This window comes from Bos mutus, chromosome 26 (assembly GCF_027580195.1).
Source record: "Bos mutus isolate GX-2022 chromosome 26, NWIPB_WYAK_1.1, whole genome shotgun sequence".
Taxonomy (NCBI): Eukaryota; Metazoa; Chordata; class Mammalia; order Artiodactyla; family Bovidae; genus Bos; species Bos mutus.
The window spans coordinates 40,886,087-40,913,495 of NC_091642.1; the positions used below are offsets into that span (position 1 = coordinate 40,886,087).

Here is a 27,409-nt window from a genome sequence, read left to right on the forward strand (position 1 = left end):
ACTTCTGAACTTTTGCTTGTGACAGTGAGATATGATGATTGCAGCTAGAAGCTAGCAAAATGAGAGACAGGAAGCCCGAGGAAATGAAGAAATCCTGGACAGTGACACACAACCAAGGTTAACCTGTTTGACTGAATCCTCATTTCCATTGAATGTCTGTCACCCTTGGAAGGGTTCAGCAACATTTTCAAAACAAGGCAGCCAACGTGGAAGTGTGTACTCAGGATCCTAAGGCAAAATCAGAGTTAGCAGTCATCTACCTTCTCAGTACCAGAGTTCACTAGGAGGGTCAACTGAAGCAGTGTTCATGAAAGTGCTGACAGCCACCCGGTACCATGCAACGTGCAGGAAAATGACTGATTGCAACAGGTGACAAGTTGAGGCCTTTCTGATTCGCTTCTTTTTGTATTTTTTAAAATTTGTTTTTTAATTGGAGTATATTGCTTTGCAATGTTGTGTTGGTTTCTGCTGTACAACAATGTGAATCAGCTATATCCCCTTCCCTCTTGAGCCTCTGTCCCCCTGCCACCGTACCCCCATCCTACCACTCTAGGTCATCACAGAGCACTGAGCTGACCTCCCTGGGTAATACCTTCCCACTAGCCGTCTACTTCACATATAGTAGTGTACATATGCCAATGCTACTCTCTCAATTTGTCCCACCCTCTCCTTCCTCCCCTGTGTCACAAGTCCATTCTCATATTTGCATCTGCATTCCTTTCCTGCAGATATGTTCATCAGTATCATTCTTCTAGATTCCATACGTATATGTTAATATACAGATTTGTGTTTCTCTTTCTGACTTACTTCCCTCTGTATGACAGGCTCTAGGTTCACCTTTGGAAAAGGCAATGGCACCCCACTCCAGTACTCTTGCCTGGAAAATCCCATGGACGGAGGAGCCTGGTAGGCTGCAGTCCATGGGGTCTCTAAGAGTTGAACATGACTGGGCGACTTCACTTTCACTTTTCACTTTCATGCATTGGAGGAGGAAATGGCAACCCACTCCAGTGTTCTTGCCTGGAGAATCCCAGGGACAGTGGGGCCTGGTGGGCTTCTGTCTATGGGGTCGCCCAGAGTCGAACACGACTGAAGCGACTTAGCAGCAGCAGCAGGTTCACCTTTGAGGCCAGAGAGTGTTTGGACATATCAATGTAGCAGAGGAAATGAACCCTTATGCCAAAGGGATTTGACCAGCTGTTAACTTTGGCATAGAGACCTGAGGAGAATGAAGACAATTTAGCTCTAAACCCCACCTAAAATACTGGATGATGGAGGCAGAAGTGCCTTCATTTCCTACTTCACTTTGAATGCTGGCAAAGCCCTAGCAGTAATTGAATCTCTTTCTTTTCCCAGTGGGAAGAATGGTAAGTTGCTGCCCAGGATAAAGTAGTTCCAGTTCTATTAGTCTGGACTCATTCCCAAATCCTTTCAAAGACACGAATGTTCATATTTGTCCAGATCCTAAGATCTGTTCCATTTGAGCCAATTAAACAAATGTAGAGTGAAAGGAAACACTCAGCTTGTTGGAGTAGGTGGAAAGCTTAAGTCCCAGTCCACACTCATTCAGTCTCTTTGATGAAAAAGACAACCATACTTTGCCTTCAGTGACAGCGGGCAAAGGTGTGTGTGGCAGTGGCAGAGGTGTGTAGATTTGTCTGGATCCTCTCATGGGTTGAGATTTTAAAAACAATCCTTTTAACAAAATTTCAATGAACTCATTGGCGAATTCTAGGAAGCACAAATGTTGCTATGACTTCTTGTGGAAATAGCATAAATATAGTTAAACTTCTCAGGTCTTTATGGATTGTAGATTAGCTTAAATCCCAGAAGGATTTCAACATCATTGCCTTCTCATAATCTTACTCAGCTTTGAGGTTTATTTAAAGAATCTGGAGACTTCCAACCGATTTTCTTGTAAAGGCACAAAGTTGTCTTTTTCCAGTAAATTCATAGGAATAAACAATCTTGCTTTATACTAACCTGGAATAAGTCCACTGTATCTGTAAAGTGCATTGCACACTAATAAAATAAAAAATTATTACTCAATAGTTTTTCTTCCATTCAGACTCCAAACTATCCTTAAGTTTGGTGACCACTATGGCACAATCTGATGTCTTTGACACAATCTACATTCTCTCATTTCTCCATATATTTAAAAAAATTTAGAAATGCATAATTATTCACATTTTTCTATCATATTTCATAGGGGACACTTACCTTTATTCTTTTCTCTATACCAGTGCTGTCCAGTAGAAATGTAATGTGAACTACATATACAATTTACATTTTCTTACAGCCACAAGTTTTAAAGTATAAAGAACAAATGACAAATAAAAAAATAAAAAAAGAACAGATGACATCAAATTTTTATTTATAATTCATTTTATAATCATTTTATAAAATTTAATTTTATTTCTATTTCTTTTAAGCCATTAGATCCAAAATATTATCATTTCAACATGTAATCAATATCATTATTGAGAAATTTTCCATTCTTTTTTTTTTGCACTAAGTCTTTAAGTTTGAATATTATGTTATAGTGTAGCACATCTCCATTAGTATTACCTCATTTAAAGGGCTGAACAGTCGCATCTGGGGCTTCCCTGGTGGCTCAGAGGTTAAAGTGTCTGCCTCCAATGCTGGAGACCCAGGTTTGATCCCTGGGTCAGGAAGATCCCCTGGAGAAGGAAATGGTAACCGACTCCAGTATTCTTGCCTGGAGAATCCCATGGACAGAGAAGCCTGGTGGGCTACAGTCCATGGGGTCGCAAAGAGTCGGACACGACGGAGTGACTTCACTTCCTTCCTTCCTTCCTTACAGTCACATCTGACTAGTGGTATTTATTGGAGATTGCAGCTCTGTACTCTCAGGCTTATGTTTCTTTTTTCTTGTTTTTCCTTTTATTTTGTTGAAACTTTTCAACCAGATTCTTTATTTTTCATATCGTACTCACCCCAAATACATAACTTTGTATCTTACATGTGCTGTGCTAAGTCACTTCAGTCGTGTCCGACTCTTTGTGATCCCATGGACTGTATGTAGCCTGCCAGGCTCCTCTGTCCATGGAGTTCTCCAGGCAAGAATACTAGAGTGGGTTGCTATGCCCTCCTTATATTTGACATGAATTGAGTATCTGCCTATCAAACTTCCTACTATTTGAATCATCAGCCGTATCTTCTCAAGTGCTTGGCCTCTGCTCTCCAAATGAGCTTTGAGCCTTACTGTCCAGCAAAAAAGATGTGAGCATAAATACTTAGCTACAGTCCTTTATCAAAAGTGTGATATCCAACAGTGTTCTCTTGTGGTCACTACATCTGGAAGAATGGTTTGTTACACTGACTCTATCTACTCCAATAATAAATGCAAACTACTATTTAAAAGTTTTTTTTTTAAGATTTAACATTTCCTAAGACAAAATGTCACCAAAATAATATTATTTAAACTTATTTACAGATTTGACAGCTTCCTGGACTTAACTCTTCTGAGAGTATTGATTGAATAAATAGCAACAGGTATCAGTTCATTTCAGTTGCTCAGTCGTGTCCAACTCTTTGCGACCCCATGGACTGCGGCATGCCAGGCTTCCCTGTCCATCACCAACTCCTGGAGTTCGCTTAAACTCATGTCCATCCAGTCAGTCATGCCATCCAACCATCTCATCCTCTGCCGTGCCCTTCTCCTTCTGCCTTCAATATTTCCCAGCATCAGGGTCTTTCCCAATGAGTCAGTTCTTTGCATCAGGTGGTCAAAGTACTGGAGTTTCAGCTTCAGCATCAGTCCTTCCAATGAATACTCAGGACAGATTTCCTTTAGGATTGATTGGTTTGATCTCCTTGCAGTCCAAGGGACTTTCAAGAGTCTGTTCCAACACCACAGTTCAAAAGCATTAATTCTTCAGTGCTCAGCTTTCTTTATAGTCCAGTTCTCACATCCATACATGACCACTGGAAAAACCATAGGTTTGACTAGATGAACCTTTGTCAGCAAAGTAATGTCTCTGCTTTTTAATATGCTGTCTAGGATGGTCATAGGTATATATGTGTGTAAATAGCACAGCAGCTTACTTGAGAGATTTTGCTTTGAGATTGTGAGTATCAACACAAATTGTCCCTAAAAGAGCCCTGATTCCTTAATATTGAGCTGAGAATATCTTTGTTTCTGGCTAATTCAATAGCCACAGAGTAGCCCAAGCTATCTTCATTACTAGCTGGACCACTGCAATCTTCTAACTAAATTTTCTGCATCTGTCTCATTTGTTCTCATTATGCAAACTCTTGTCATCATTTTAAATCACAGATATGATTCTGTTTTAAGCATTCTTGAAATTAAAAGTCCTTAATGACTTAGCATCCAAACTTCAGTGAGTGGCAAGGAAAGCGTAAAACCAGTGTCCATCTCTTTAAACTCATCTTGCCCCATTTTCCTCCTGTGCTTCTTCAACTTTCTTTAGTAAGCCTATCTCCTTGCCACTGAGAGCTAGTTCCCTATCTGTAACAACTGGCAGAATGTACAGATCTCAGCCAAAATTTCATTTCCTCAAAGAATTGCCTGTCCACTTTGATGAGAGTGGACTCCTTATTGGTGATTCATTACAGTTACATTTAGATTTAATTATGTGAGTAAGTAGCTATAAAATATCTGATTTTTTTTCATTAGCCTTTAAGTTCCACTTGGGAAGGCATGGTGTCTACCTTATTGCCCTTCATGTTTTGAATGCCTAGTTATTAATAGTTCATAATAAATACAACATTATTGCACAAAGATAAAGAGCTTGGTATCCAAAGTCAAGATTTCAGAGTTAGAGAGGTAATATGTTGGGAGAAGTGGCTCAATAGCTCCAAACTTCAATTCCTTAGTCTATAAAATGGGGATAATAATGATACCATTTTAAATGGTGATTATTAAGATTAAATAAGATAATTCATGTAAAGTACTTACAGTTATTTCCTTATGGAAAATGGCTCAATGTACTTGAATTATTTTTTAGGTGGTAATTTTTGCTAAACCATATACTTCCTCTGTGTTTTCTTCCCTTGCATAAACAAGTAACATTTTTATACTGGGGATTCCTATGTGTTTTATTACAGGGAAAGAATGCACTGCTGTGGCCAAAAAATTGAAATAGTTCTTTTGACAACTATAGTTTTTAGTGTAAATTATAAAGACATGTTCTGATTTATGCTTTTCACCTTCTTGTAAGTTTCAGTTACGTGACTGAAACATGCGTTAAGTGTTGAGCATGGGTAAGTGCAATCATTTCTGGGACACTGACAAGTCAAGTGCTAAGACTGGCCAGTCTGATATGCCATAGTCACCAAAGAGGTGCCTCCCTGTGAAAATTTTTGGTGCCCTGCCAGCCAGCCTTCCCCTGCCAACACTCAGATCTTCTTTAATACTCCCCCTCACACCTATAGCTCTTTTATTTAAGTATGCTAAGACATTTTTGAGAAATGAGTCTTAGCCAAATATGTATTCATTGCATGTATGGAAAGTATTCCAATTTCCATAATACTTAGTCAAGTGCTTAGAGGACAGAGATGGCCAGCCATTCAACAGCTATTTATTGATCGCTGAATGTGCCTGGGTAGTTGTGGGTGCAATCATGAATGAGACAGACAGAACCACTGTCACAAGACACCTGTTTTCCCACTCATGTCCATTTAGAAATGGATAGACTTCACATTCTCTGCTTTTTCTTTTGTCTGTAGACACCCAAGTCTTCCCTTACAACTTAGATCATTTATTTCCTCCTCTGGGATGTCTGCTCAGACACTTTAGCCTTGTGTAATCATCCCTTTTTCATGTATGACTATATTCATACCTGGGCTTCATTGGTGGCTCAGATGATAATGAATCAGCTTGCAATGTGGGAGACCTGGGTTTGATCACTGGGCTCGGAAAATGCCCTGGAGGAGGTCATGACAACCCACACCAGTATTCTTGACTGGAGAATCCCCATGGACAGAGGAATCTGGTGGGTTACAGTCTATGGGGTTGCAAAGAATTGGACAGAATTAAACAACTAAGTACAGCACATAGGCACACCTAGATCATAACATTGAGAGCACAGGAAAGTGCTGTTGAGAATTAGAGTAACCAGCTAGTTATTTGCTGTTTGATTTTGGGTACCCTAGTTATTTCAACTACTTATCCTCTTCATATATAAAACAGATATACTAATATCTAACTCATAAGCCATTGTAAGGACTAAATGAGATAACATATGTCTAGTTTGGTCTTGGTGCATAGTAGGAAATAAATATTAATTCTTATTTCTGTGCACATGCTTCTTCTCTTTCTCCCTCCATTGTATCAGGCAGTCTGGCACTGGATAAAATCTTAGAGCCTATTTAATTGCTTGTGTGAATAAATGGAGATTAATTACTTGACAAATGCTATTATTCTGGCAATACTGCATTGTGAGAAGCAATATAGTATCATGGTTAATCAACAATACTGGCCCCCATATTGAGATAACTTTTCCCCCAAATAGTGGGTCTATTACTTCAGCAAGTTATTAATTTTACAAACATACTGTTATGTCTATAAAGATGTGTAAAATGGACAGAACATGGAGTCCATTTTCAGGACTATTATGAGAATCCAACAAGATAATGTATAGAAAGCACTTAGTATAATACCTGGCAAATGTGAAGTGTTTCAAAATAATAGGTAGAGATGATTTCTATTTTTAATGTTTAGTAAGATAAATATATCAAAGTCTCAAGATGGCAGGAAAATAGGATTTTGCAAATGTCATTTAATGTCTTGGTATACTTAATTCCTATGTAAATTAAGATTTATATTTTCCATATGGGAATTTGATCATAATTAAATATATTAATCAATTATCTTTGTATGAGTGAAAGTCGCTCAGTTGTGTGTGACTCTTTGCAACACTATGGACTATACCCCCACCAGGCTTCTCTGTCTATGGAATTTTCTAGGCAAGAATTCTGGAGTAGTTTGCCATTCCCTTCTCCAGGGGATCTTCCCGACCCAGGGATCGAAGCCAGGTCTCTTGCACTGCAGGCAGATTCTTTACCGTGTGAGCCACCAGGGAAGTGCCCCACCCAGCATTTTATAAATAATATTTATTAATCCCTTTCTATGTAACGGGCATTGTGTTAAATTCTTTTAATGCATTATCTCATAACAACTCAATAATCAAGGTACTAGTGTTGTCTCCAGGCTTCTCTGGTGGCTCAGTGGTGAAGAATCTGCCTGCTAATGCAGGAGACGTGAGTTCTATCTCTGGGTTGGGAAGATCCCCTGGAGAAGAAATTGACAACCCACTCCAGTATTCTTACCTGGGAAATCCCATATAGAGAGGATCCTAGAGGGCTGGAACCCCCCAAAATATTCAGACACAATGTAGTGACTAAACGACAACAAATATTTCCATCTCACAGATAGGAAAATGTGATTAAAGTGATTCATTAACTTGTCTATGGATATAAAGATAATAATAGGGCTAGGAACCGAATCTAAACAATTGACTTCAGGGCCTATGTTTAAGTACTGTGCTTTACAAATATGCTTCATGTATTAATACATCTTTGGTATCCATGACAGCAGATGGTGTAGGCAGGAAAGAATGTCACTATTTTGTATAAAAGGAAATTGCTGGAGTCAATGATACATGATATTTTTGGTGTCATGTGGCTAATCAATTGAGGAGTTGGCTCTGGAACTTCCAATATCTAATGCTAACATGAGTATTTGTTGTTGTTGTTTAGTTGCTAAGTCATGTCAAACTCTTTTGTGACACCATGGCCTGTAGCCTGCCAGGCTCCTCTGTCCATGGGATTTCCAAGACAAGAATGCTGGAGTGAATTGCCATTCCCTTCTCCTTCCTGACCCAGGGATTGAAGCTTCATCTCTAGAATTGCAGGTGGATTCTTTACCACTTAGCCACTGGGGAAGCCCAACATTAGCATTATCCATAACCATTTCTTGTTACCTCTCAATCAATAAAAAAAAAGATAATTACAGCTCTAAAAGCACCTTGAGTAGAACACAACATGGTACAGAAATGAGAATGATTTTCATTATGATGATCTTTATAACTACTGGTATTATCCTTGAGGTCCTTTAAAGGAAGGACTAACAGAACTAGTTCATTCCACTGAGCCAAATGTATCCATGTAACATCACACTGGTGTGTAGGACACAATATTTGGAATCAACACTGAAAGGACTGGATCTGGAAGATGTGAAAGAAAGTGTGAAATGTTCAGCCTCATTTAGGCAATCTCAGGTATGAAGATGAAGGAAAGGCCTTTTCTTACAAAAAATAGTGACTTCCCCAAATTTCTGACTCAACTAAATGTGGAAAGGAAGATTGTTATGTTAAGGGTTGGGTAATTCTCCAGTGTTGCAAGACAGGTCTCCATGGAGATTACATTGGGTAGGGTCAAGCGATTGCTATCTGAAAGTGTGACTATGGAAAAACTATCAGAACACACCTATCAACACATTGGCAGATAAATACCAACCAGGCTGCCAGATCTGGCTTTGCTCTCTGCCAACCTAATTTTGACTCAGAACCTGGGTAGCCTGTTTCATTTAGTCACCCACACTCCTGCTCTATTACCCATCTTATACCCTGTCCTTGTTTCTGGTTCAGCCACTCCCTTTCTGTTCTCTGGTGATTTTGCTTTAGTCTCCCTGTTTAATCTTAAATTTTATTTAAATAAATAAATGCATGCTGTGTCCTCATTGCTCTTTTCTTTAGTTGCAGGGAGTGGGGGCTACTCTCTGGTGCTCATGGTGTGGCTTCTCCTGTTGCAGAGCATGAACTCTAGTGTGTGCAGGCTTCAGTAGTTGTGGCTCCTGGGCTCCAGAGCACAGGCTCAATAGTTGTGGTGCGTGGGTTTAGCTGCTCCATAGCATCTAGGATCTTCCCTGATCCGGGATTGAACCCATGTCTCCTGCATTGGCAGACAGGTTTTTTACCACTGAGCACCAGGGAAACCCCCTGTTTACTTTATAGACTTCTCTCTTAAGTAAAAATGTGTATTAAATTCTGCCCTTACCCACTGTACAAAGCCTCAGAAATTCTCTAATAAGCAGGACCTTCCCTGACCAGGACAATCTATATTGGATTTCCTCATCTACATCTTTAGGGAACAATACCAGGAAGTATCAAGAGCTAGAATTTGGATTTCAATAACTCTGCACTCAAGATCCAGATTTGACTGTTATTCTTAAATATTTGTCTGAGTTAGTATTTAAGTCTTCTGAGCATCAATGGTCTTCCTTAAAATAAGATAAGCATAGTACTGGATCACAGAAACAGGGACAGGAATAGACATCTTTGGCTATGCCTTTTATAAATGCCAAATAAGCTAGCAAGTGCTAAATAAATATTGTGTGTGTGTGTGTGTGTGTGTGTGTGAAAACCTCTCAGTCATGTCCAACTCTTTGTGGCCCCATGGACTGTACAGTCCATGCAATTTTCCAGGCCAAAATACTGGAGTGGGTAGCTGTTCTCTTCTTCAGGGGATCTTCCTAACCCAGGGATCAAATCCAGGGCTCCTGCATTGCAGGAAGATTCTTCATCAACTGAGCCACCAAGAAACCACAAGAGGTGCACGGTAAAATTTTTATATTAATAACTGGTAAGGATTACAAAGACTTGATGTCACCAAGGAGACTCTGACTCCCCAAGCCCTATGCACAGAAGCTTTATAGTGGAACTGAATAATAGTTCCATATTAAAATGTTCTCCCCTCTGGAAGTTGTTAGTTCAGATTCCTGAACATGTAATTCAAACCAAAAATATTAAATTGATATGACTGATGAGAATGCTGGTGATGTACCTTGAGGCTCCTGAAAATAAATTATAAATTAAGATAGAATATTTTTTTAAGATGTAGGAATAAAAACAAGAAAATCCTACCTGATTAAGAGATGTAATGTTGTGTACCCACTGCTATAATTAAAATGGATAACCAACAAGGACATATTGTATAGCACAGGGAGCTCTGGTCAATGTTATGTGGTAGCTGGGATATGAGGGGAGTCTGGGGGAGAAGCGATACATGTATATGTATGGCTGAGTCCCTTTGCTGTTCACCTGAAATTGTCACAACACTGTTAATTGGTTATACTCCAATGCAAAATAAACAGATTTAAAAAAATGGTGTAGGGAAAGTGATCAAGATAGCAGAGTAGGGAGAACTGAGCTCCTCTCCTCCTATGCACACATCAAAATTACAACTATTTACAAAGCAGCTATCGATGAGAATGATCTGAGCACTACCAGAAAATACATGGGGTCACAAAGAGTTGGACACAGTTGAGCGACTGAACTGAACTGAACTGAAAGATATAAAAAAAGGAACAACAAGACAGGAAAGAGGAGTGAAGACGTGGTATAATCAAAACCCACACCCCTGGGTAGGTGACCCACTTAAAAATACACTTAAAAACATAGTAAGAGGGTAAATCTTACGTTAAGTGTCCTTACCACAAGAGAATGTGGTATCACACTGCGAGAATGAATTGCTAGCAGATCTGCATAACAAGAAATATTCAACTCAGTTCATCATGAGAAGAAAAATAAGACAGAGAAAAATAATGAAATAAGAAACAGGATTTCTCGAGCGTTTAACTGAAGAAAAAAATAATGATAATGGTAATAATAATAATTCATTATTAATAATAACAGTAGTAGTTTGCCACTGCTGATAGCAAATGACCACAAATTTAGTGATTTAAAACAGTATTTATTATCTCACTTTCTGTGGGTCAGTAGTTCAGGTATGGGATAGTTAAGTCCTCTGCTCCAGGTCTCACTGGTTCTCAAGCTGCAATCCAGGTGTTAGACAGACCGTTTTCTCAACAAGAGGCCGAACTAGCAAACAGTGGCCTCCCAAGCTCATTCAGGTTTTGGCAGAATTCATTTTCTCATATATGACTGAGAGTCCCAATTCTTTGCAAGTTATCAGCTGGAGGCCACCTGCAGATCCTAGAAGCCACACACGGTTCCTTCCCACATTTGTTTGCCTTATTAAGCCAACAAGGAGAATCTCTTGCTCCAGTTTGCTAAAATGGATTCTTACATAGTAGACTGCAATTAGGGGATGACATCCCATCACCTTTGCCAATTCTCCTGTCTAGAAGCAAGTCTCAGGTCCCTCCCGCACTCGACGAGAAAGGATTACATAAATTTGTGGTTCCTGGGTGGACCACAGATTATTGGAGGGGTTACCTTAGAGTCGGTGTACCGCATTCTCATGACTAAAATCCACTTCCTTAGAGAAAGGAAAGTGTATTTAATTTTACAACCATTCCTCCATCATTCTAATTAGGTCTTGGTAAATTTCAAGGGGTGCATCCTGTCCAAGGTAAAAATCCACATGGTTGTAGTGTGGAATTGACTTGTAATAAATGAGCTTGGGAATTGTAGGGAGTAAATTCTCAACATCTTTGAGATCAGCCACGTAGTCCTGTCCACCACTCCACACTGCTGTTGGAACTTCCATATTAGAAACGTTGTATAGAGGAGGTGTAAGCTAAATAAAATTGAAGAGAGAGAAAAATAGTTTTCACAGAAAATCATATTATAGAAGGAACATCAATCATCAGTTGTTAAGCAAGTTCTGTATGTTCTAAATGTTACTGTATATTATGTACATACATTCACCATTGTACTACTATCTTAGAAATAGTCTGAAAACGCAAGCAGCATATGCAAGCAGAATTGAGAGAGAGTGACAGGGAGAAAGAGAGAGCCTGATGATTGTGTATATTCCTGGCTATTGTGAGTTTATCATTATACTTCTTATTTCGGTAAAACCAAACCATATTTTTATAAAATGTAAAATAGAGTGATTTTTACTACTTGCATTGTAAAGACCTACATATTCTATGAACTAAATTATGTTCCCCGCAAATTCATATGTTGAAACCTTAACCCAAGGTGATTGTATTTAGAGAAAAGACTTTTAGGAAGTAATTAAGGTTAAATGAGGTCATAAGATTTGGATCCTAATCCAACAGGATTGGTGGCCTTATAGAAGGGGAAGTGATAAAGAGAGAGAGAGAGAGACCTCTTTCTGCAACCAGACACAAAGAGGAAAGGCTATGTGGACATGCATGGAGAAGGTGGCTGTCTGTAATCCAGTAAGAAAGCCCTCACTAGAACCTGACCATGCTGGCACCCCTGCTCTCAGACTTCCAGCTTCCAGGACTGTTAAAAACATATTTCTGTTGTTTAAGCCACTCAGTCTATGGGATTTTTTTATAGTAGCCAAAGGCGATTAATGCACCATAGGTAATTTCAGCAGAAAGACTAAGAAGAAAAGGTTACATAGACCAACTTATAAATCCTTAGAAAACACTAACTTTGGCCAGGAAGAGGTTTCTAAGACTAGAAATGTGCTTGGGGAGACCCCTGACTCGGTAACTGCACCATGAGTGATCCTCAGGCAGAGCGTTGGTGTAGCCATTCCACATGTCACCGTCAGATGGGTCTTTGCATTAGCAAATATCTTAAGTGTAAGTCCCTTGTAATACTGGGAGACCTTGGATCTGGGCTTAGAAGCAAGCGGTAAATAGGAATGTGTAGCCATGAAAAGACAATGTTAAGGGCAAAGAAGGAAATCAGTGAAGATTAGCACTAATGAGTACTGCATGCAAGGGAATGGTGGGCTAAGGACAGCCTGGTGCACTCAATGCCAAGTGCAATTGATGAAAGAAGACGCTTGCTTTTCCTGACTTGGTAGTGTTCTCAGTAAAATAATACAAGGTATAAATATTCAAATGCAAGGATAGAGCGAGATAAAGAATAGAAAAGCAACACAGCACAGAGGAAGCAAGAATATTAGCAAGCTTTAAGGCACAAGTGGGTCTGAGGAGCTCCTGAAATCAGAATACATTTACTGCAGTAATTTAATACCCTACTCAGAAAGAGCTGGGAAGCCCAGAAGATGTCAAAACAAAAATGAACATCCAGATCAGGATACAAATGAAATGTGGTGGCTTTTGGCTCAGAATTTTTCTTTTTTCACTTTTTTTTTAAGTAATACAGGTTTGGTGATTATATTGGTAATTACACCTAACTTATGATGATATTACTTATAGTTGTGACAAAGGTTATTAATTGTTAAAACTTATACATCAGTGTCTCTTTTGCTGTCTCGTATACCGGGTTATTGTTACCATCTTTCTAAATTCCATATATATGCGTTAGTATACTGTATTGGTGTTTAGAGACACTGATGTATAGAACAGTCTTATGGACTCTGTGGGAGAGGGAGAGGGTGGGAAGATTTGGGAGAATGGCATTGAAACATGTAAAATATCATGTAAGAAACGAGTTGCCAGTCCAGGTTCGATGCACGATACTGGATGCTTGGGGCTAGTACACTGGGACGACCCAGAGGGATGGTATGGGGAGGGAGGAGGGAGGAGGGTTCAGGATGGGGAACACATGTATACCTGTGGCGGATTCATTTTGATATTTGGCAAAACTAATACAATTTGTAAAGTTTAAAAATAAAATAAAATTAAAAAAAAAACTTATATATTGTTTACAGTTTAAGTTTTCTTTTCCTCCCTAAAGTTCCAAGCAAAAGATCCATAATTGAACCTGAACCGCCATGTATTTTGATAGAATCTGCGAGCACAATGATGGAGTTAATACCTGTAATTCAGCTTTTATCCAAGTAGGTATTTGAGTCTTATAGGGTAAGGTCATCATCTAAAAAGCTTTTCCTAAAGCAGCTACATACTCTTGCTAGTACAAGGAGTTGTTAATCACAAGAGTAAATAGCACTCTGACACAGTGTGTGAGTTTGTGTGTGTGGGCACACACCTCTCCACACACATACAACTATAGCAGTTTAGGAGAAAATCAGATTTTTCACACTACTTGAAGTTATGCATTTTCACTATCATAGTTATTATGGTAACAGTGAAATTGCTTTAAAAAAACTCCAGATTTCCACATGCCGGATTTGAAAAAAATCCATGTATCTTTGTTGCCTACTTGTTTAATTTGAGCTCAGTCTATTAGCCAGAAGCTAAAGCCATCATTGGATTTCCTTAAATACTGGAAAAATTAACAACAATGCCTATTCACTTTAATATGAAATTTTTTCACAAAGGAAAGTTTTCATATATAATGTCAAGATATACATGGACATATCATTATCTGGCAAATAGCATTGTTTTTTTCTAAAGGTGATAATCCTGTCTGGAATACCTTTAATAATTCATAATTGTTTTTGAATGAGCAGTAAATGACATCCAAAAACTTATTAGGATAATGTTAGTTCATTTTATCAGGTTCATTTATGAAGGATGGATAAGAAGCCAGAGAATACGCTTTAGAAATAAAATTGCGCATCTTTAATTCTTTCTTTAAAAATATGGTCTTAAGTGCTGAGAGTTTCTATTTTTTTGAGAAGGAGTAAGTGTAACAGAAGAAAGGACTTTTGACCCAGGAACCCTGGGTGGTATTCTGGTTCTTTATTAGCTAAGTAATTTCTGACAATTCACCTAACCTCTCTGAGCTTCTGGAAAAATAGAGACAATTTACCTAACCTAATACTTATCTGGGGAGGTCATGCTAAGAATCAAAAACAATGATATGGCAAGTGGTAAGATCCCCCCAAATAGCATCTGATCTATACAAAGTATCTGGCATAGTGAATGGAGCATAGTGAGTAGGTGTTTGATGAGTAGATACTATTTTTACAAATTTCATTTGCAGTATGCAATTGGTGATTATTGTTATTGTACCTGGTGGAAGTGCTTCATGTTCTGATCAGGGTTTCCCCAATCAAAAGCTTGGAACCGACCAGAATTAACAGCCTATAAAAAAATACAAATAATAAACATGTTAAAATGATATACAAAAACAACATACATGTAAAGACAGTAAGCAAAAAATACACAAAAAGGATTGACATAATATCCCACGCTTTAGCACATGAGCTAAAAGTCAAAGTTTAATAAGTGAAATAATAGAAATGATAAAAATTGATACAAATTCATGGAACTATCTTTTCTTCCCTTTTATACTTTTCCAGGGAGAAGGCAATGGCATCCCACTCCAGCACTCTTGCCTGGGAAATCCCATGGACGGAGGAGCCTGGTAGGTAGTCCATGGGGTCGCTAAGAGTCGGACACGACTGAGGGACTTCCCTTTCACTTTTCACTTTCATGCATTGGAGAAGGAAATGGCAACCCACTCCAGTGTTCTTGCCTAGAGAATCCCAGGGACGGGGGAGCCTGGTGGGCTGCCGTCTATGGGGTCACACAGAGTCGGACACGACTAATGTGACTTAGCAGCATACTTTTCCAATGAAAATCTTTTAGCAGTGATGCCTTTAAATAAATTTTATGCTGTGTACATAGACATGTTTTTAAAGATGATACATTGATTCTTAAACATCTTGGCTTCAAGAGTTTTAATATTTTTTAAAAGGCACTAGCTATACATTAAAAAATGACTGCTACTATTATTACACTTTATACTTTGTTATCTTATCAGACGGTCTAGGATATTATGAGTATATTCCTTAATCTTAAACATTTTTGCTACCTTTGAAAGGAATGCTCACTCAAAGTACATCTTCAAGGCTTTCTGAGGGATAGTGTCTGTCTGTCTCCTGTCTATATGGCCAAACAGCCTGCCATGTCATCAGTAACATGGCTATAGGCTGAGTGTCTGAGACCCTGTGTGTGCCCTTTTCTTATTTTAAATTTTAGACTTCAGATATTAATATAGAAATATTAACACTTCTAGGGGTTCCTTTTTCTGGTTATTTGTCACCCATTTGGATTGAAGAGGCATAATTTTTACATTTACCTCAAGCACTTCATTAAATTATTTTCAGACTACTCCAAAGGTTTTTTTCCCTTTAACTTGATTTTTTTCACATGAACTGACTTAATTTTTTTGTTTGAAATGTTTCCCATTGTGATTTATATTCACAGAGGCGGTAGTCTGCTGTGGTTGAAATTCTGTAGGTTTTCAGCAATGAGAGGCAATAGAATGTACCAAATAGTTAGGAACTTGGGTTCTAGCATCAAACAGACCTAGTTTCAATCCAGGCTTAATGGATTATTAAATCTGTGATCCAGGCTGTATATGCATCTTCTCTAAACCTGTTTTCTCATCTGTGCAATGGAAATGACAATAGCATTCTTCAATGTACGCAAAGCATGTGGCACCTAGGAACGGTCAAGAAATCACTCTTTTTATTGATATTGTTACCATCATGTCATTATCTTCATCCTTGCTTTAGCTGTCTATGTAACTTATAACCAAATATTTTATCTCCCCACCCCACTCACTTATTTCTATTCTCAAGAGAACTTTCTATCAAAGGAGAAGAGATAGCTTTAAGAAGAGTCAACTGTGAGGGGTAAGGATTGGCTATGACATTTTTAGAGTGGGGAATATCAATGGCTTCATTGAAAGATTGTTAGGAGAATTCATAACAGACAATGAGATATATATATCTGGACAATAAGAACACATTGTAAGTGCTCAATGAATATGGAATCGAAGTTGTATTATCTGGAAAACTATGCCTTTCAGAGTCTACCTGTCTCCTCACCAGTAAGAAGCCCTAAATCTGGAATATCTGTCTTCCTTTTGGAACTTGAACGCTTATCTCTTGAGGGTGGAACTCTTCAAAGAATTTCAGAAATCTTCAACTAGTATTTAAGACTATCTATAGCAGTGATTGTCTACTTTAAAGCATGGGAGAAATTTATCAGGGTGTAGGTTAAAATTCAGATTCCTAGGGATTTCAGATTCTTATTCAACTTTCTAAAGTATTTTAAAGTTAAGATATTTAATTAAATATTAAATATTAAACCTCCCCCACTTGTACATGTGCACACACACATACACACACTCAGACCTACGTGGCTTAGAAAGCTATACCAACTGAATTTGACATCGCTGAGCTTGCCAAATACTGAGAAATATAGTAACACACAAAAAAAACTTAAATGGAGAGTAAAAACAGAAACCCTTAATCCACTTTAAACCCTCTCTAACATTTAATTTCCTCTAAATTAAGCAGTATTTCCACACTCTGAAATCGCCCATATCCCAGTTGGAGGGTAAAAAGATCTTTCTAGAATAGCATTTATCATGTTATGTATAGCTCTGTTAGAGTGAATGATTTCCCGAAAGAAGAAACACAAACTTTTCCTAGATAAGACAATTAGGAGTAATCTGAAGATCAGAATTCGGTCAGAATATCTAGGAATACGCAGAGGACCTGGAGAATAGATGAGAGGAAAACAAATCAACATGAGTTGATCTGATTCCGGAAACATCTACCTGGCACTGGTATAACCCACAGGGTGAGCTCTCCAGACGTGCTGCTCGAGGATCTTGCAGAGATACGTGTGTGTTACATCAGGAAGTGGGAGTACATACCTGGGCCCAGTGAAGCATGGTCTGAACAGATGTTCCGGCGGAGCTCTGTGCAAAATAAACATCTAAGCGACTCTGCAAAGTAAAAAGATTATTTCTTACCTGAAGGCTAATCATGAAATCACACCACAAGTGAATTTGAGTATTTTCTTTCCCTCTCTCACCTGACCCAATCTCTCTCTCTCAGAACAAATATGTACCACATCCTCTGAAGACAAACTAAGCAAAGAAGCCCATCTTTAAGAATTTTCTCTTCCCTCACCTCTATTCTCCTGCCTAGGGCAGTATCTGTGTAAAGCCCAAAGAGGACATCCTGTGGTCAAAGACAAAAGGCAATGCGCTTTTTCTTTCCAGGTCCAAGAATATAGTCAAGAGATAGTTAATGAAGCCTCAAATCCTCCTACTCAAGCAGATGAACTCTCAGCTTGGGTTGGAAGCCAAGAACATGCTAGTTGCATTCCAGGAGACAAAAAACCTTTGAAATGTGGTTTCCATGCAATTAAGAATGAACTCTCCTTATCTCTGTCCAACAAAACAATTGCTTTCCTGGATCTGACTACTTACACGTACCATGTTTAAGTTTTTTGGATCAAATCCGCTCAAAGTAAATATAAAGTTGCTGCAAATACGACGAAATATCTTCCGGTTGCATACCTTGGTGGCAATGAATTGTTCAAAAAATGTGTGAGGAGAGAACATCTTGTCACCGAATAATACCTGCAAGATCGATTTAAGACATCATCAACTTTCATGGATGTAAATGTCAAGTGGAAAATGAGTGGTAAATCAGTCAAGCACTGGACATGGGTGACATCCGCTCGGTACTAGTCCTCAGTGAAACCAAAAAGCCCATTAAATTTTGTCTTTATAGTCCTCCCAACTCACCTCTTGAAGCTTTTTCTTCCAAGATCCTTTAGTTGAAGTGTTTTTTGGAGCATTCCCCTAAAATACTAGTCTCCATAGGAAATTGGTAAGGCTTTGGGGTCAGTGATATCTTGGTTTGATTCTAAACTCTGTCTCATATTTAGTTTTCTATTATTCTGGATTTCCTCAACTAGAAAATAGAAAATAAATGTGCACTAATAATTTCTGTGTAGATAATAAATCACATTTAAAATACATCTAGTGCAAAGTAGGCAAGGTGGTAGAGTAGGAAGACCCTAAGCTCATCTTCCCCACAGGCACTCTAAAATTAGAACTATTTACAAAGCAACTATTGATGAGAAAAACCGGAAGACCAACGTTTGGCTAATAGGAGAGGAAAAGAGAAAACAAAAACAAAAACAAAAATCTTAACTCTCTAAAAGTTGATACCATGCCTATCATTTCATTGTCAAATCCTATAAATTTTGTCTTCTTTTTGCACAACCCTGGCTCGGTTTCTCAACTGAAGTGTAACAATAATTTCTATAATCATTCCTTCATCTTTTGCCCTTCTTATATCTTTTACTCTCATTCACTTCCATTTGGTCCCCAAGAGAATTTTTCAAAAAACAGCGTTATGCATGCCATTCCTTTGTGTAAATACCTTCCATGATCACCCACCATATATCTAATATAACCCAAGCTTCTTAACTTGGCATTTAAACCCACATTTCCAATATTCCTACATTTCCTACAGAATCTATTCATACATTTCCAATATTATTTCTCATGGCTTTCACAAATTTAAAGCTAAATGAAGTCAATTACATGTGATTTCCCATGGCTTGTGCTTCACCCCTTCAATGGTACTCAGACTTCCCTCTTAGTTTGGAAAGACTTTTTACAAGACATTGTAAATTGAAATCTTGTCGTTTAGCCCAAACTCAGAAATGCCATCCAGGAAGTCTTCTGTGATTCCGATGAGTAGAAACATTTTCTCTGAGTTTGTCTGTCAGTGTCTTTGATCTATCATGATTTTGCGGGAATTTCTATTAGGAATTAGTGAGTTAGTCACATGTGGTAGTTTCTCTATTGGAGTTAAAGCATCTTATGGGTAATATTTCTAAAACTACAAAACTGATCAATCCATTTCTCTGTTCAACATTCTTCAGTGACTTCCCATCACCAACAGAACAAAACTCTTTAACATGACATAGCTGCTTTCTATGAACTGTCCATCATTCTCTTCTTGGTCAAGTCTTCCACCATTCACACATGTACCCCAATTTTCAGTCATGCCGATTGGCTGAAAAGTAGCTTTATAGGCATAGCTGTTTCCTGGTGCCATGCTTTTGAAACAGCAGCTCCTAGATCATCTTTTCTTACAAAATTGAATTGAACTGCACTACACTATAGGTAGATCAAAACATATTGAAAGCTGAAGCAGAGTTGTGCAAATTGAGAATGTGAAGATCCTACCGTCTCAAAATATCTCTTAACTTTGTGGGAATGCTGAAATAATTTAACAAGAAGTCTGGTGCTGTTTGCCTGATAATGTAGGACCGGGTTGGACTGAAATATCTGTGGTGAAAGATGCCCATGTACTATGAGGGATCTGTGAGCATTTTTCACATTGTTATCGTAATTTTGCTGCTACGGTCTTTCTTGGTTGTATAGGTATGGAATTAAATCACCTTGGGGTAATTTGCTTATCTCTCACCAATCAGAACTCCTGGCTTCTATAAAAATTCTTTCACTTTCATATGCTTTCACTGAAATCACTAAACAGTCTAATCACCTTCTGTCTGTCACAGGAGAAGCCCATATTACTATGTAACAGGAAAACACATGAACTCACATAGAACAATTCTCTCCATTGAGCAAATAATCATTTAGTTAGCTGGCAGCTAGCAGAAATCATCTGAGGTCTAGGATACTGCCTATGTTTTGAGGAGTTGACAAACAGAGTTGACGAAGTATGGGCAACTTTGGACTTATAGTGTTCTATGGAAATCATGACCACAATAACAATAGCTGGAACTTATTAAAGGCTAACAATGTGTAAAAGATTTATATATATGTGCTCACTTAATCTTCAGAGAAGCCCTACAAGTAGAGACTACTATTATCCTCACTCGATATATGAATAAAATATTTCCTAGAATTAAGGTCTTGACCAAATTCACCCAGCTACCTAGGATTCAAATTCATGCCATCAGACTCCATACAGTCTGAAATACTACATTATGCTGTCCTTGATACACTAGGGGGCACGGGAGAGAAATTTAACCTACTAAATTAAACCACTGATGCTTTTGAACTATGGTGCTGAAGAAGACTCTTGAGAGTCCCCTGGACTGCAAGGAGATCAAATCTAAAGGAAATAAACCCTGAATATTCATTGGAAGGACTGATGCTGAAGCTGAAGCTCCAATACTTTGGCCACCTGATGTGAAGAGCTGATTCATTAGAAAAGACCCTGATGCTGGGGAAGATTGAGGGCAGGAGGAAAAAGGGATGACAGAGGATGAGATGATTGGATGGCATCACTGACTCAATGGACATGGTTTGAGAAAACTCCAGAAGATGGTGAAGAACAGGGAAGCCTGGCATACTGCAGTCCACGGGTTCGCAAAGAGTTGAACATGATCGAGCAACTGAACAACAACAAATTAAACCAATTAATCAGCCCATCAATCAAATCAGCTTTTGCTATATCTGTGATTGAGGAATCACGTGAGAGAGCAGCCTCTAAATAAAAAATGAAGACGGTAGAGTAGAATGGTATCAGAGTGAGCATCTTGAACTCAATTGGCAAAATTGTACATCATCAGTAAACCTACATGTGTACCTCAAGCATCTATTTTATTCTTTCTAGATGCTCAGTTGTGTCAGACTCTGTGTGACCCCAAGGACTGTAGCCTGCTGGGCTCCTCTGTCCATGGAATTCTCCAGGCAAGAATACTGGTGGGGTTAGCCATTTCCTTCTTCAGAGGATCTTCCTGACCTAGGGATCGAACCTGAGTCTTCAGCATTGTAGGCGGGCTCTTTACCACTGATCCACTTGGTAAAACTTTATGTCTCAAGTTGTCTTTTCTTGAAATCAGTAGACATAGAGCTAGTTTTAGTTACTACAGACTGAAACCTGGGGAAAAGTTGTCACATACCTTGACTGCTTTTCTGGAAAGATTTGTTAATTTTTTCATAGGACTTTGGGTGTATTTCAAGGTGGTGACTGGAGCCAATGCAAAAAATATCTTAATCCTTTTAGCCAGCTCTGGATTAGTGGAGAATGCTATGAAAGCTGAAAGGAAAGAAAATACTAATTCATGGATTTAGAACAATTCTTACTTAACTCACTTTAAGTGATAGTAAAAGCAGATATATTAAAAAAGAACATAAAGACACTCAGAGTAAGCATAATCTGGGGGCAAGGATTTTTAAATTTCCAAAGATGAAACTGGCTAATTAAGAATAAAGTGAGTTTCCTGTTTCTGAAGGATGCAAATCTACTTACAGAGAATATTACAGAAAGGATTCAAATTCTTTCAAAGGTTAGATTTTATATATAGTAGAGTTTCTAATGGCATTATCACCATTAGAAAGGATTTGTAAGTTCAGCCATTTATAAATATGGATGATAATGCTCTCAAATGTCTGGTGTAAATGCTGTTAGCATTGTCAAGGTCTCCAGCTGAAAAGACAACAGAGAAGAGAATGGAGAGCCTTGTGGAACTGCCAATGTGGCCCATCCACATCTAGCCTACCCTAGCACCCACTGGGACCTAACTCAAAGTCACATTGATTGTGGCATGTGATCACTGAAATTTGTAATTTTCTGCTTTCTTTTTAGTTTCCCTTACTAGACTGTGAGCTCTTCAAGGGAAAGATGTATACCATATTTATCTTTGATTTCCTGTTATCTAACCCAGTGTCTGGCACGTGTTTGTTGAGTACACAAATGAAGAAATAAATAATTGACTTTCTTACAGTCTTATCCATTAATCTCCAAATTTAGTCCTGAGGGGGCAGGAAAATCCCTTAGTCATCCTCACTTTATTTACTCTTCAGAAAGACAGCCAGACGTGATGTTTTTCCAACTCAAATTTCCCAAGCTAGAGACTGCACAGAGGGAAGAAATTCTGACCCCTTTCATGAGAATGAAGAAAATCTCCTGACACCCTCAGATCACATCTGCCCCAAACACACCAATGGTGGTGCCTTGGGAGTGGCCCACGTAGTAGAGTTGCTCTTGTCTGGTTTTCTCTATGATAAAATTGATTGTGGCTGGAAGGTCATATTTAGCCATCTCATCCAAACTGCCAAAGGAAAAAACAAAGCAAAACAAAACGGCATTAGAAAAAAATCCATCTCATTGTTAGGCTTGTAATACTTAAAAATACGTGTTGCAAATCTAGATGCTTAGCTTTTGTTAAATATAAGACTAGAATCAATATATGATGTCAGGCATCTTCTGAGGATCTCGTCTTGATCCAAGAGTAACTTTGTGTTAAGAAACTGAAAAATCTGACTTACAAATCCTACAGAGTTGTTGCAGTTGTTTGGTCGCTAAGTCATGTCTTTGTGACCCCTTGGTCTACAGCATGTCAGGCCCCTCTGTTCTCTACTGTCTCCCAGAGTTTGCTCAGATTTCTGTCCATTGAGTTAGTGATGCTATCTAACCATCTCATCCTCTGCTGCCCCCTTCTCCTTTTGCCTTTGATCTTTCCCAGCATCGGGGGCTTTTTTACCCAATCTACAGAGGCTTTTCACTGAATTCTATAGCAGATTTACCAAACTCCTTTGGAAAGAAAAATTACCTGGGATACTTATTTTACAAACAGAAAAAGTGAAGAGACTTGCAGACCTCAGCCCAGACAGACTGAATCAACATTTCAGGGAAGAGGCCTCAGGGGCTTTCTCTTCTGCGTGTGGTCAGGAGAACATTCATCCTGGGAATTGTGATGCTGTTTGCAATGGTGCCGTGACACAACTGGATTGGGATGTGGACTTAGGGATTGACAAACGGCTTCCAGGAATAAGGCGGGAGTGAGGTCAAGGAACAAGCAACATCAGTGACCTTCAAGGCATGGTTCTCAGCTTCTCTACAAATGCCAGGTTTGCTTCTGTGACTCAGCTGGCCTGACTTCTAAGGCAGACAGCACCCCCAGGGACTGCTGCTGGCAGGTTGGCTGCATGGAGAGATTTCAGCACCCTCAGTCTATGGAGGACAGAGTTCCTTCACTCCTCGGTGAATAAACACTGGAGTGTCATCTCTGCTCAAGTGCTTGGCTCATTTTGACTTAACACGAATGTCTGGTTCTCAGGATTTTCAACCAGAACATTGTCTCTGTTCCCATGTCTTGATCAGTGTCATTATTCCTCTTCATTATGCATACCATGTAAATTTCTGGACTGCGCATTGACAATGTGATAGTCCTGGAATTTGCATTTTGATTTTTTTTCTTTCTTATATACTTTACATACACACAGGCCAAGTGGAGTGTTTAAAACAACTATCAGTGCAATAATAATGGCATTTCTTTCGAGCTTGTGAAGAAAACCTGGGTAGAAGAAGGTATGTTTATTTCCATCTTGTGGATTCCACAACGTGCAGTTGGACAAAAAGGGAAAATTCAAAAGGGTAGTTGCCGGGAGTCAGCACGGGAGTCCCCACCCATGACAAGGTCGTGTGGGCGAGTTCTGGTGGGCAAGGCAAGCCAGAACTCAAGGGGTGCCCCTCTGGGCCTGCCTGAGCATCTACCCCAAAACCAGAGTCTGCCTGTTTTACTGCTTCATAACTTTCACCAACTCTTCTGACAGTCACGGGGGGCTATCCCCGACCACCTTTTCTTTGAAGGAAATCAACTTACAGCTCTAGCTAATTAGCCTCCTGGGCATAATAGGAGTGTTTCAATCCAAACCCCTCAGATGGCTCTCTAATTTGCCTGACAGGTTTACCTGGACTCCTACAGCTACACATACGATTGTTTACAGTCTCCCAACCATGAGAGGCATTGGAAGCTTAAGATATTCAAATAGTATAGAGCCTCTCGGAGAGTTAGAAATTGTTAGAACTAGTAGAAGATTTCATTGTTGAGCCAATACTTGCTACCAAGTTTCCACATCCCCTGTATTGTATACTTGGAAGTGTATTAATTAATATAGTTGGTACATAGAAAAAATAAGTAGTGGCCTTGGTGCTAACAACTTTAGACCCTTAAGGTAATAAATTCTTTCCTTGTTGTAAACCCACTGCACCTCTGTCCTATAGAAATGCAACTTTATCTAACACCTTCGGAGGATGGCGCCAAACTTTAAAATAATTACTCTTAGAGAAAATAAGTCTTATGGTTGACAAACCTTTATCAGAGTCATAAAATGTTAACAGGCCTTCTGGCCAGAAGATGATGTAAATCACCTAAACCATTTGTATATGATAAGTTTGCGGAAAAGAAAGCCTGGTCTCAATAAGGATCAAAGACTGCTGACTTTGCACGATTTCACACCCCCTATTATCCTCTATGCACAACTTAAGGTATATAAGCTCCCTTTGAAAATAAAGCTATGAGCCTTGCTCAAAGCTTGGTCTCCCCGTGTCGTTCTTTCTTGTTTCTTTTTCTCTCCTTTTCTTTTCTGTTCTTCCTTCATGACATTTAATTGGAGCGTGGGGGTCCTCTGGGACCACTTACTTGCCTGGGCTTCTAAGACCCACTCGAGAAGGTGCCTAAGGTGGGGGCACCTTCAGTGATTCGAGAGGGCGCCTGCGGCCTCCATGGTCAGAGCAAACCTGATGTCACAGGTTATATTGATTTTCCACATAAACCAGTTATAATGAGCCTCTAATCTCTCTGCTTTGCTATTCTAATCACCAATGCCGTTCTCCAGAGGAAATCCCTAGATCCAACCGGGGCTGGACCCCGGTAGGTAGTTATCTATATAAAAGAGCAAGGTACACACTTTAGTCATTAGTAGTGTTCTTCTTACCTGAAGGCCCAGTATTCTGGTGATTTGGGTGAAAATTTCAGGTGTTTTCTGGACCAAGTATTTCCCCGGCTATTCCCCAGCCACACATCATAACCAACATCTGCCAGAAGGAAAGCCAAGCTGTTGTTGGGCAGATTGCAAATCCAATTACTGGCAGATGCAACTAAGCCATGTTGCAAATACACAACAGGCTTTGGAGCTGCAAAACACAGACAATGAGAATTTTTTATCTGAACTTCCTTGGTGCCTACAAGAAAATTCTCTCTTCTGACTCCCTGTAATACAAAAGAAAGGTTAAGAAAGGAAATTTGACACCTCCAGGCAAGTCTAGGTTTTAGGATTTTGAACTACTTCTGAAGCTGGTTAAGTTATTTATCTTCTCCATGTCTTGTTTTTCTCTCTGTAAAACTGGGATTATGTCCAATGCATTGAATTGTTAAATAGCTATTGGAGTCAGAGTGCCCTGCTTCAAAAATTTCTTCTGCTATGTATCAACCTCTTTGTGCCTTAGTTAACTTATTTTGTAATGGGGGATAATAAAAAATGCTATCTTATGGTGTAGTTATAAGAATTAAATTAGAATTAAAATACACATAATTTTGTTCAGCCACAATAATTACCTGCTCTATAATTATTCACATTAATGACATTTTATTTCTCAAAAAGCATCTGATTACAAAGCTAGTATTTTTCCAAATAAGAACAAAGACAATAAAAATGCCATTTGTTGACTATTTCACTGAATGCCAGGTACTGTGCTAGTTAATTTGCATTGTCAGAGGTGAAGTGCAAGGTCTTAAGTGAAATGTGCACAAGGTAAAATTCTTCATTTGATATAAAAATTCTGCTCAAAATGTAGAATTGGAACAATCTGACTAAAGAAAGAGAAAAGAAGAAGGAAATGGGGAAGTGGTGCTGAAAACATCGAGAAGAGCAAGAGAAGTGACTTGGATATTTCTGTCTTTTATAAATGGTTTATGATGCTGTGTTGGTACCACAAGGCTTTCCCACAGGTCCCCTTTGGGGCTCGACCAGCTTCCTGAGATTGAGTAGGCGAGACTGGAGTCTCAGAGAGCCTCAACTATCTGGAAGCAAGGACCAAAATCTATATCCATTAATCCGCCTTTTGAGAAAAAGACAGAAGGAAGAGGTGTTACTAATTCTGCTAAAATACCACCAAAGTGCAGTCACAACCCATAGCTCATCTCTAATCTGAGCCTTCAGGCAGCTTCTCATTGTAGAGACAGCTTTCCTTCCATGCTTTTTGGCATCTACCTGGCAGAACTGACAAGGTAAAAGTTTGGGCAAGAAAAGTTCTCACGAGTATTTCCAAAGGTAATGGAGTTATTTTAGGGAATGGTCAGTTCTATAAAGTGAGCAACACTGTTCCATCTAGATTGCGTACATTTTTTTTTTTTAATCTTCTGACAAATAACCCTTCTAATATTGAAAAGTTTGTTTAAACAAAGCTCCAAAGAATAAAAGGCGCTAAGAAATGAGAAAAGAAGCAAACAATTCTTGCCAAGTGGATCCTGTCTTCTCTCAGATACTAACCTGTATTGTAGGGAGCTAGGAATAGCTCTTTAATTACAATCAAGTATAGAACTAATAGGGTCAGGTTTACTGTAAAAAATAAAATCCAAATGACTTGTGTACAGAACTAATTACAAATGGAATAAAAGCAGTTAGAAAGCTATTGCAGTAGCTTAAAAGATAACTGATATTGTCAACGATAATGGTGTCTAAGCCTGGACTTGATTGAAACTGAGAGTTTTCAGATTAGAGAGACATTTAGAAGGCAAAATTGGTAGGTCTTGGTGACTGGCTGGATATAGAAAGTGAGGGGAGAAAGCATCAACATGACCCTAGAGTTCTGGTTTTTAAGCTGGAAAGTGAGTATTCCTAGAATAAGACCACATTTTCTTTTGTTTCCGTGTTTGTTGTGAAAGAGGGCAAAATGATGGAGAAAAGGAAAGACTGAATAGTGCATGCCGCAATGATTTAAAAACTCCAGCATTATATAAATGAAATGGAAGAGTGGAGGTGATGGTGATGATTTTCCTCCACTAGAAGGAGGAACAGAAGAGAATAGGCTCTATTTTAGAATCACAGCTGTCCTGCTGCTATCAGCACATCCAGGA

The 27,409-nt window shown here is 38.9% G+C and overlaps 1 protein-coding gene across 1 annotated transcript in view; it reads right to left on the reverse strand.

Moving 5' to 3' along the window:
- Positions 1-10,764: 10,764 nt before the first annotated feature.
- LIPK (lipase family member K) overlaps positions 10,765-27,409 on the reverse strand; it is a 40,865-nt gene continuing 24,220 nt past the window's right edge. Inside the window, exons 4-10 of the mRNA XM_005897709.2 lie at positions 25,269-25,467; positions 22,491-22,600; positions 21,449-21,585; positions 17,988-18,134; positions 17,421-17,492; positions 14,759-14,830; positions 10,765-11,526 (exon numbers count right to left, since the gene is read on the reverse strand). Of these exons, the coding sequence (XP_005897771.2) occupies positions 11,293-11,526; positions 14,759-14,830; positions 17,421-17,492; positions 17,988-18,134; positions 21,449-21,585; positions 22,491-22,600; positions 25,269-25,467 (971 nt within the window). The 3' untranslated portion in view covers positions 10,765-11,292. The remainder of the gene's footprint in view (positions 11,527-14,758; positions 14,831-17,420; positions 17,493-17,987; positions 18,135-21,448; positions 21,586-22,490; positions 22,601-25,268; positions 25,468-27,409) is intronic.